The sequence below is a fragment of the Chelonia mydas genome, chromosome 10 (genome assembly GCF_015237465.2).
Source record: "Chelonia mydas isolate rCheMyd1 chromosome 10, rCheMyd1.pri.v2, whole genome shotgun sequence".
In the NCBI taxonomy this organism is placed as follows: Eukaryota; Metazoa; Chordata; order Testudines; family Cheloniidae; genus Chelonia; species Chelonia mydas.
In genome coordinates, this window is record NC_051250.2 from 7,314,642 (window position 1) to 7,325,714 (window position 11,073).

General features: G+C 53.4%; 1 protein-coding gene across 1 annotated transcript in view; it reads right to left on the minus strand.

Annotated features, from left to right (window-relative positions):
- The window catches only part of MYO15A (myosin XVA), an 84,309-nt gene extending 75,096 nt beyond the window's left edge, over positions 1 to 9,213 (minus strand). Inside the window, exons 1-6 of the mRNA XM_037911812.2 lie at positions 9,114 to 9,213; positions 6,661 to 9,005; positions 4,498 to 4,872; positions 1,174 to 1,256; positions 542 to 605; positions 38 to 147 (exon numbers count right to left, since the gene is read on the minus strand). Of these exons, the coding sequence (XP_037767740.1) occupies positions 38 to 147; positions 542 to 605; positions 1,174 to 1,256; positions 4,498 to 4,872; positions 6,661 to 9,005; positions 9,114 to 9,213 (3,077 nt within the window). The remainder of the gene's footprint in view (positions 1 to 37; positions 148 to 541; positions 606 to 1,173; positions 1,257 to 4,497; positions 4,873 to 6,660; positions 9,006 to 9,113) is intronic.
- Between the last annotated feature and the right edge of the window lie 1,860 nt (positions 9,214 to 11,073).

Consider the following 11,073-nt stretch of genomic DNA (forward strand, 5'->3'; position numbering starts at 1 on the left):
GACAGCACACTGCGCTCCGTGCGGGGGAGGTACTTACGGGGGATTCTCTCCCAGCGCCCTTCCTTCATACTGCAGCACCTGCTCCGTCCCATAGATGTTGTACATTTTGTAGGGGTTCACGGACACTAAGATGCTGCCTATATAGGTCTGCAACAGCAAGAGACACACAGAGGAAGAGCTGCTTATGTTTTTACGCTGCTCGGCAGAAGATGAGCAGCAGGTATCTAAGCTGAGTGACAGTCATGCCTAATGCCATTGACCAAAGGATCTCAAAGCACTTTACAAAAGTGGGGGAAGGTCCATCTCTGGGAAACAGCGGCACAGATTGGTTTATCACTTGCTCAAAAATCACAAAGCGAGATGCGGTTGAAGCAGACTAGAACCCAGGCGTCCTGACACGCTGTGCCGTGAGTGACCCACCAGACACACATTCTGCACATTCTGCATATCGGTGTCAGGCCGGACCCTCCACTGGTAATCTCCTGGAGACCCTGAGGCCTGCAATGAGCTCTGAGTGCGACTTCAGCTGCCAGGAACTTACGTAGATTAACTCCCGGTCAAACCTCGTCTTGATGTTGTGCAGCACTGCCCCCTCCTGGAGGTCCCTGGAACACACAGCACAGAACAGGGATCAAGGCATAGCACTTTCATAAAGAGGATGAGGCTGATGGCCAACAGATCCACTCCTGTCGGCTCCACAGATGAAATCCCAGCCAGCTCAGTGCCACCAACGTGCAAAGCAAAGGCACCCGTCCCAGGCACACGCAGTCAAAGCTCCAAAAAGCGAGGCTGGAGTCAGACTACAGGAATCCATTGCCGAGGCTGGTGAGATCTTAAAGTGGGTCGGAGGAGGGCACCTGCAGGAGCTATTCACAGCAGTGGGCATGGTCCATGGTAGGGCCTGGGGAGCACATTGTGCTAGCCGCTCTACATAACCAAAGTGAGACATGGCCCCTGCCCCAAACAGCTAAGACAGAGGGTAGGAGGGGACACTGAGATGACGGGACTCACCCAAGGTCACACAGCAGGTCGGTGGCAGAGCTGGGCCTACACCCCAGATTCCTGATTCCCAGGCCCCTAGCCCACAATGGTGCCCTGCTGAGTGACACCAGCCAGCCCATGGTGATTAGCTTTCCTTTTAGATCAACCAGAGCATGCCGGTCAGTCACTTACTGCAGCTGGGTCATGTCCTCCACGCCATCTGCCTTCGGCTCTTCTCGGGGGCTCCTGCACGGCAGGTTGCGGATGGAGTGCATCTACACTCAGGAATTAAGACATGCAGATCAAGCAGTTATTGCAGGGTGCAGCTGGGCAGCGTTACTCAAGAACTACTCCGGCCAGCTCAGGGGCCTCCCGAGACAGAGCGTCGGGGTCGGACCCCAAGCCAAGCTATGGCTCCCAAACTGATCCAACTGGCGTGTCCGTCTGCCAGTGCTGGGGACAAGATCCCCACTGCTCTATAGTGACTGCTGCTGGCTCAATCCTCTCCCATCAGGAAGAGGAAACTCTAGGGAGCAATGAGGCTTGTGCAAGTGGAGCCGGTGGTTACAGAAGGGACTTTGCAAAGGGGGTGGTTTGACCCCGATCCTTTGCTGCCAAGTCCCTTCATTGCAGCAGCCACCAGGTGGCATCACCTGGTACAGCCACCGATAAGGCCATGACCGTGTGGGGGTTGGGACACGAGGCTCTGGAGCAGGTCCTATCGCCTCACCCCTTTTGGGGTGTGGGTGTGTGATGGCCACCATTTTGGCCAGCATGACTGGAATCGAACCAGGCACCTCCAGAGCTAAAAGCCTGAGCAGCTACAGCTTGAGCTAAAGAGCCAGCCCTTGGAGCCAGGGCCTGCCACGGGGCCATATCTCTGCAAACTGGGGCATGCATCACACACTAACCAGGGGGTTCCAGTTGTAACTATGGAGGCACTGACTAAAATCAGCTGCCCGATGGATGTGACTTTCCAATAAAGGAGAACAGAACGGGTCCAGTTCAGGGGTACAGCTGCTATGGAGCGACCCCTTTGGGCAGGAGGCTGTCTAGAGGCGGGGGCTTCAGCAGAGAGATGTCTGGAGATCAGACCATGCCGCTCCCCCCTGCATCACTCCCCTGGCTCCCCCTCACTTACCACGTCCAGCTCACACCTCTCAGCCTTGCTTTCCAAACGCTGCACAGCTCTGCCCTGGTCTGCATCTCTAACCACATGCCCTGCCCCTCCCCTTGGTTCCACTGATGATACCAGCCTTGTCTTTCCCCTCTTCATCCAGGCTTTCATGCTGGGACCAGCCATGTGGGACCAGCCCACCAACCCCCCTCCCAAAGATTCATTTATTCTACAAGCTTCATCCCCTTGCACGCACACACAGAATATTAGACTGAGGACTTGTTTACATGGGGACATTCAGGAAAGCTAATTCAAATGAATTTTTAAAGCAAATTCATTAAACCACAATTAGTCCCTTTGTGGACACTCTTGTGAATTAAGCTAAACCAAATTAAGGCCACTTTAATTCTGAATGAGAGTCTTCATGCACGGGTTCAATGTGCTTTGACTAATCCACTTTTAATCCGAATTAACACAAGGTGTGAATTTATTTTCCTGAGTGTTCCCATGTAGACAGAGAGAGAAAATGAAAATGACCATTAATTATTTGCATTACAGTAGCACCTATAGGTCTGAGACGAGAGCAGGGCTTGAAACAGTCTCTGACATAAAAGGATCACAATCTAAACAGACAATGTGGATGGGGAATCCATGCAGTGCCCTTCCCACTAGACCACACTGTCCCTCAGTGTGCTAAAGCAGCTCCCCCAGTGTACTGTAACCTCCACGTTCCACTACAGAGCACGCTCTGAACTGCTGGGCAACATACACAAGCCCCTATATTGTCACACTGGCACCTATTTAGCTTTCAAGAACAATGCAAAGGGTAGCTGAGGGACTGCTACAATCCCTGGGGTGACATTCAGAGGTGGGAGATACCCACTGGGTCCCCGGTTCACCTCCCCCCAGCCAGGGCAGGATTGGTCCCTATCACCTCGTTCCCTGTGCTTCATCTAACATGATTTTAAATGCCTCGCGCCGCGTCAGCAGAAGGCACAGAAGAGCCACAGAGCGTCTGTTACTTCACAAAAAACCCAGGTAACTAAGAGTCACCAGCTTGGAAGAGCAGACAATAAACCCTGGAGCTTTTCAATCATCACTGTAGCTCCTAACCTGGAGAGCATCCAGCCCCTCGCGGGCTCCGGCCAGGGTAGGCAGCAAGCAGGTAAGCAAATCGTCATCCAGGGTAAGGCAGTCATGTACTGGGGTAGGTCTCAGTTGAGCTCTGCCGGCCAGTGCGTGCCAAGAGAGGCCTGTCTAATTAAAACGCTCCTTCTGTTCCAATGCAGCTCCCTGCCACAGATCAAGTCTCTGCATTTACATATACCTCTTTTGTTCCATTGCTATGACAGAGGTCAAACAGCTCCAAAAGTAACAGCTGTCACCCTGGCTGCGGTGCCAGTATGGAGGGGGGAGAAGGGGGGCTCATAGCTTTACAATGACAGGGCCCAGGGATAGCTCGGTGCCTTTATTAAACCTCAGTCTGGCCTGGGCTGGTTTCCCCTTTCCAGCGTACGTGCCAGTTCCCTAAGCTGGCACAACCTGGTTCCTGCATCCCACTGTTTGGGAACCTCTTTCAAACAGGCCAGATTTTTTAACCAGCCAAAGCCAACTTCGGGGCACCAGCTGTGGTCTCCCCGGGGGGACAGGGGGAGGGGGTTGGCTGTCAGTGGGTAAGTCAGCCCAAGCAGGGGATGTTTGCATGGGAGCACACAGGCTGGCCACCTTAGCTTCTCTCCTGCTCAGAACTGCCATGTGGGTAGAGCCACGCTCCCACCGGTATGATCTGAATGTAACAGCGTGAGTCTCATCTTGCTGACACCACTGGGCATCCTTACCCCAGAGCAAGCGAGAGGAGCATCAGAGCCAGGACCGGCTGGCATGGAGGAGAAAACATTTTTTTATTTTCACATCTGAGGCCAGTCCTTGTGGAAGAGAAGAGAGCCAGCTCTAGTGGTTAGAGCAGGCGGCTGGCAGTCAGGACTCCTGGGTTCCGCCGGCTGGCTGGCTGGAAGCACCTGATGCTCATTCTGTGCTGTGAGGAGGGTGGGGGAAGGGGCACAACCACGGGCTACACATTAACTCTAATAGACAAGGTCTGGTTTTAACCCTTCAAACCCGGGTGTTCTCCACAACACTAGGCCAATTTGTTTCTCCAACACCCCCCATCTCACTGCAGATTTGGCCCAGAGTTTTAAGAGAGCTGTACCTGCTTACCCCAGGGGCCAAATGTTGCTCACTCTTCAGGGTAAGGGCCTGATGCAACGCCCCCTGACAGCATTCGGATCCAGATCTTTGGATCCGGTCCTACATTCAGATTAACCCCTGTGGGTTTACCACAATGTAAACTGGCCCCAGGCCTGGAGTCTGCTCTAAATGGCCCAAATCCCTGGAATTACCTGGTTGTGCCAGGGCAGTTTCTTGCCCATGTTCCCATGCTCCCAGTGGCTCCCATCACCCTGGTTCTGCACTGAGGATCTGTGGGTCAGGTACTCAGCAGTGCTGTCTCCTCGCCGGCCCGAGCACCTGTTCAGGCTCGCAGTGGGAGGATTATGAAGCAGTTTCTCAGAAGACCACCCGCTGGGTGACGCACGGACGTTCACCATCTGCTGCTTAGACCAGTGCTGCTTGTGCATGCAGGACATCCTTCTGAAGGAGCCCAGCCTCTGGACCTGCGGCATGACGACGGCGTACCTCCCTGCACCGTCCTCTCCTGACGTGTCCTCGTTCTCAAAGAGCTCAGCGGGGAGTTTTGCTGGTCTGCTACATGCTTCCTGCAAGGATGGGGACCCGGCAAAGGAGGGGCCAGCTCCCGTCACAGGATGGGGGCCTTTGAAGGCCACAGTTCTTTGCGATTGAGGGCCCAGATTTGCTTTGCCTTTCAGCACAGCGGGGGGGCTGCAGGTGGCAGCATAAGACAAGTTCCCACCCGGAACCTTATACCCCCAGTTTGGGGTAGGTGACCGTGACCTATTTGCTTCTCCCATTGGCATTGTAGCATGTTTTAGCGATGGAGCGGGGGAGGCCAGCTTCTGAGAAGGGCTCCTACCAAGGGGGTGTCTAGGATCTGTCGGTGATGGTGGGCATTGTCCCTGGGCTACATGTCCGCCCTCTCTCACTGAGAATTTGAGAGCCGTGGGTCCTGATATCTGACCTGCCCCCGGCTGTCCAAACCGTTTCAGGAATGCATTCCCACCTCCTGCTTTGTCCGCAAGCATGCTGCTGGTTTCTGCAGGAGAAGGCCTCCTGGCGGAAGGGGTCTGGATCATCCCAGCCAGAGGCTGACCGATGCGTTTGATAAATGCTTTAGGGATCCCAGGAGCAGGACTGGGAGGTGGAGGCAGCTTTGAAATGCTCCTCACACTTCCGCCTCCCGCCATCTTGGGTGATGGAGTTCGCTGACCTGGCATTTCGTTCCCAGAAGCCCGGCCCCAATGCGGCCGTGCAGGCAGCTGCCCTCCTGGCCCATTAGCATCCATAGGGGATGAGGACCTGCCAGGTAGAAAGTTAGGAGAGTCTTTGATGGTAACACGATGGCTTCCTTGGTGTGTCAGCATCTGAGGGGAGGGTGTTCTCGCCAATCCCTGGGGAGGCGGCCCACCTCTGACGGATGGCACTGGGCATGGTGGGATGGGAGACCGAGCTCCCGCTGGACGGCCCAACTGCTTCAGAAACGAGTTCCTCATTAAAGGCTTCACTGCTTTAGTTGGGGGCTCGGGCTTCCTGTTCCAAGCCTGGGGGAGCCACCTGTGCATTTCCACGGGCGAGCAACTCAGTCTTCTTGATAGCTGAGGGGAAGATGGCCGTCTGCTCCCAGCACCCCTGGCTGAAAAGCGAGGGGACCTTGCTTCAGGAGGAGACCCAAACTGCCTCAGGGATGGGTGAGGTGAAGGGGGTGCTTTCAGCTCCCCAGGGGCAGGATTATGGAGCCCTGGAGGGACTAAGCTCCCAGGCAGCGTAGCTGGGGTGGTGCCTTGGGGGTTTGAGCCAAACATCTGAAGCCTCGATGAGCTGGATTTGAGCGTGGGCTGTGGGGACGGCAGGCTGGAAGGTGGCTCACCCCTTGTGCTATTGACATGCTTTAGCACAGGCTGTGGAGACCAACTCCTCTGACTCACGGATGGGTTATGAGCTGTTGGCCTAGGAGATGACATGGGCTGAAAGGTGGAATCTATAGGTGCTGTGCTCCCAGCTGTGGAGGAGATTTGTCTCCATGACAGAGGGGGAGAGGAGACATTTTCTCTGGCCACTGGAGACCGCGGTCTCCTCAAAGAGGGAGGGGGAGCAGCAGGTGGGCTCTTCATCCTCAAAGAGGATCGTGGTGAGGGAGGGGGACTTCTGGGTCTCATCGGTAGCTGGTAAGAGGGCAGCTGTGGAGACTTCCCAGTCATGTGGCTACCGAACCGCTGCAGAAAGGGTATGTTCGTCTCTGGCTTTTGAAAATCCAGCTGTGGCTGGTTAAAGTTGAGCCTTTTCACACTGGGTTTTGGAGAAGGGGGTCTCTGCCACACAGAAGAATGAGATGGTGGCCTGAGGGGCTCCAGGCTGCTTCTGCTTCCTACTCTTCTTAAAGGATGTAGAGAGGAGGAGATGCTCCTCCGGGAAGGTTGAGGGGAAGGAGGCCTTTGGGGGTTGTTGTTGTTCCTGGCTGTGTAATCGAATTTCCTCATAGGCAAGAGAGGTGCCCAGTCTAAAGTCTCCATTCCTGCTAATTTGTGGCCAAACTTTTTATAGGAAGGCTCAATAAATGGATGCCGGTCATGTGCTTTCTCCTGGGGGATGTCAAAATGTCTTACAGAGGGCTGTGGAGAAGGGTGATGAAAGCTCTGTCTCTCTGGACTCCTACGCTGCCTGCTAAGTTTCGGGGAAGAGGTGGAACTTGGCATGTCGCTGTGTCTAATTGATGGCTGAGGGGAAGGTGGCCTCAGAGGCCCGCTCTCACCAAATGACAAAGATGTTGCCCTCCTTATTGGAGAGGGTGGGGGGGGCCTGCCCTTTACCTCGCTCCCACGGTGTTTTAAAATGGGTTTTGGTTGCATGAGGGATTTCTGTAAGAATTGCCCTAGGGGGCTCCCACATCCTCGCGGAGAGAAGCTTTGCAAATGCGCCCCCTGGACATTGCCTTGCTGGTCACCAGGGTCAAACCTGCTTCCCATTGACTTTGGAGAGTGAGGTCTTGGAAGCCAGCTCCCATGAGCCTGGCCAACACGGCAGTATGTCACTGAAGGTTGGGGATCCCCATTGCTGAACTGGGCGAAGGGAGACGCCAGCGGCTCGTATTCACCGTAGTCATCCTCATCTTGATCCACTTTGCCAGCAAGGGAAATATGTGGAGAAGGAGGGAGGGGAACATCAAGTTTGTCTCTGCCAAACAGCTTCACCTGAGGCCTGGGGAAGAGCCTGAACTTCCTGTTTAACGACAGTTTAGAAGGCAACATTTCCTCGATCCCCTGCTGCTCAAAGAAGGAAGAATTAGGGAGCATAAAGGGGTAATCTCCATTCTCATCTGCCAACTCCTCTGGCTCATCCATCTCCGTTATATCATCCAAGGGATACGCATAAGGGTTATAGGAAAACTGAGCTGGAGGGTCCCATTCGTATTCACTGTAACTGATTTCATGCTGAGGGGAATAATCATACAGATAGCCCATTTCATCTACCCTCAGGTTGTAGGGCCCTCCAGAAGGACCATATTTGTCTTCAGAAGAGCCATATGGCCCTGTTTGCTTTTCATAGTAATCCACATTGCTCCTATATTGGTCATAGGAGTCATAGGGTGAATAGCCAGAAGGTAACTCATAATCCTGGTCTTCATAGTCATAGTAGTCAGACTCGTTTTGCAGCGGATCGTCGTAGTAGTCCATGGGCTCTTCGTAAAGCCCGTATTCTTCTTCCATATCATATCCAGGGTAGTCCTCGTAATCAGATACCCTTCTGTTATGAAAGTCGTGTCCGTCTCCATAGTCAGTCGGTGCCTGGAGGTAGCTTTCGTCCTCAGGGTAGCCATACTGAGCTGGGGCCTGCGGGTCGTAAAAGCTGCTGTCATCCTGGTAACAGTTGTAATAGTCCAGTGGGACTGCAGGGCCCTCATACCCGCTTGGCCCGGGCTGTGAGAACCTCCCAGAGGGCTGCCTCACAAGGCCGCCATGTTCAAAATTTGGCTGGTAGCCATATTCCTCTTCCCCTTGGCCATAGAGCCTCCTGGCTCCAGAGAACCTTTTCATGTTGGCTCGGTGCCTCAGAATCTCGTCCTCTGATGGGAAGGGGAGTTTCTTAGCTCCAATCCTAGACAGCCAGGCCTCATTCATGGACCTCTCATTGTAGGTAAGCTTGGCCCGTTTGGACAGGAACTTTCTTGTCAGCCAGCTGGTGGCAGCAGAAGCTTTGCTCAGGATCTGAGCCCGGGGTTTGAATTTCTCTTTCATTCTCCTCCAGCGGAAGAGGCTGCTGAAGAACCCACCCTCCTCCTTAGGTTTCTCGCCTCCCAGTCCCAGCCGTATCAGCAGGAAAGAGGGCTTTTTCGGGTTGCCACTGACCTCTTTCTTCTTGTTCCCTATACTCTTGAAGCGCATCATGAGGTTGGAGGTGGATTTCAGCACTGCCTTGTTCTTCTTCTTTATCTTCTTCTTTGTGCTGTATTTATTCAGCCCCCAGAAAAACCGGGAGGTGTTCTTGAACTGGCCCTTCTTGGAGCGCTTCAGGCCTAGCCTCTTGAAGCCCATGAAGAGCTTGGATGCACTCTTCAGGCTCTTCTTCATTTTGGACTTGGGCGGTGCCACTTCCTTCCTAGCTAGACCAGCCATAGCCTTGGTAGCCCCTTTCAGCTGAGCCTTGGCGTGCTCCTTCTTTGCCCCCTTCTTCTTCTTGGCATCATCGCCCGCCAGCCCCATCACCAGGTGGGAGGCACCTTTGAGGTGCAGGTCCTTCTTCTTTTTCTTTGCAGAATAATCTTCCTCCTCCTCCTCTTCCTCCTCCTCTTCCGAAAGCACCTTTTTCCCTTTCCCCTGCTTCTTACCAGCCATGGCTTTGGAGGCCTCCTTTTTGTCCTTCCCTTTCTTTTTCTTAGGGTCTTCCTCACTGTCCTCATCTTCATCCTCCTCCTCCTCCTCCACCATCTCATTCTCCTCATCACTGTCTTCCTCAGCATTGCTCTTCGTTAGCTCAGAGTCCGAGGCCTCCTCCGACTCACTGAGGACCTCCTTCTTCCCCTTCTTGGCATCCTTCCCCTTCTTCTCATCCTTCCCTTTCCCCTTTGCCACTTCCTTCCCCTTCCCCCCTTTGTCATTGCTCTTCTCCCCTTTGCCCTTGTCCTTGCCCTTCTTGGCATTGCCACCCTTCTCAGTGGTCCTTTTGGTCTCACCTTTTTTGCCACCCATGCTCGTGTTTCAGGCTCATACTCTAGCCTCCACGTGTGGCAGTGCCATGCGTCACTCACGATCCTAAGTAGAGGTGTGGGTTATAACAGTGTCCCCCAGCCAGTCAATCCCCCAAACCAGGCAGAAGCAAGTCTTCAAAGCCAAACCTTCATGCTGCCCATGGACATTCGTGAGCCAATTGCAATGTCTTCCCAGCAGCAGAAGGAAAGCTTTTCTGCATTGCTCCGAAACAGCGGCATGCAGTGCCAGGAGCTAGTGCTCGCATACAGGTCTTGGTTTTATTTTCCTTTGCAGGGTTTCAGTGAGACAGAGTAGTTCTCCATCCTTCCCTTCCTAGGCTTAGTCGCTCCTTCTTAGTCCCCCCTACTGCACTTTAGAATGTGAATGCAGAGTCCCCCCTGTGATGAGAACATCCCCTGATACCTGCAGCTGCATCCGCTGGGAGGTCCTGCTTCATCCTTCTGCTGGGAAGTCCCTGGTCCTGGCTCTTAACACTCCACAACGACTCCTCAGTCAAAATGTCTCATCCCATCCTGCGATGCGCCTTTCTGCCAGGCATGAGGAGTTAAGAACTCAAGTTATTGCGAGTGTTCTGCTAGACTGTAACTGTATCTCCTTGGCTCCTGGCCGTATGAATAATGCAAGTGGGCTGCCCTGCTTCCACTCAGAGACTCTTCCAAAGGAGACAGAAGAAGCGAAGGAAGAGAACTCAGAAATGGCCTCTGGCCGGCGCTCCGAACGCACTGGCCACACCAATTGGAAGATAAATCTGGATGAAGGCAAAGAGTGGAAAGCATCCTTCTTAGAGGGTGAAATTCACATTCACCACTAGCAGCCTATGCCTCACGTCACCCAAAGAGCTTCAATCAGATAAAGTGGTGCGTAGTCTCTCTGCCTAAGGGTGAATTTTCTCCCAAACAGCATAGGTCTTCTATTGGTTTTCTTCCTCCAGTATTGATCCCCACCAGTGATATCCACATTAAAACAGGGGCTCTGATTCTCCTCTTGCTCACAGTGCCGTAAATGAGGAGTGAATCAGGAGTCACTGGGAGACACATTTGTGTTCCTAGTGGGAATAATGTCAGGAGCTTAACTGCCTCTTTCTCCCCCGGCCAGGAGGCTACATTTACATGGTCAAAATTAGGAGACAATGATCCTGTTACAGAGGGTGGGACAGATTCAACTTTCATCTACACTCAGGACAGTTGCTGGGGTTGCTCCAACGTAGCTGAGAGCACGACCTCGGTTCAGGAATAAGCAGCAGGGATGGGTGAAATCTAGCCTGAAGACCTTGTTCTCATCCGTCATCTTAGCCATTGACAAGGGGAGAACACAAAGGCACAGTCTTCAAATAGGGCCTTTCCCATGAGATGTCAGTGACTCGCTCATGCTAAGAAAACTCAAGCCCTTCAGAGCCAAATTCTGCTCTCACGGCCACGCACCCGCTGACTCCAGTCGGGCTGCCTGGGTGAGAGACCTTCACCCTGCGATTTTTTTTTAACCTGGCAAATCTGACAGCAGTGGTGAAATTAACCCTCAAGAGTAACTAATAAGCATGTGGGTTTTCAAGGGAGCCAATGAAAAGGGCAGGACGGGACA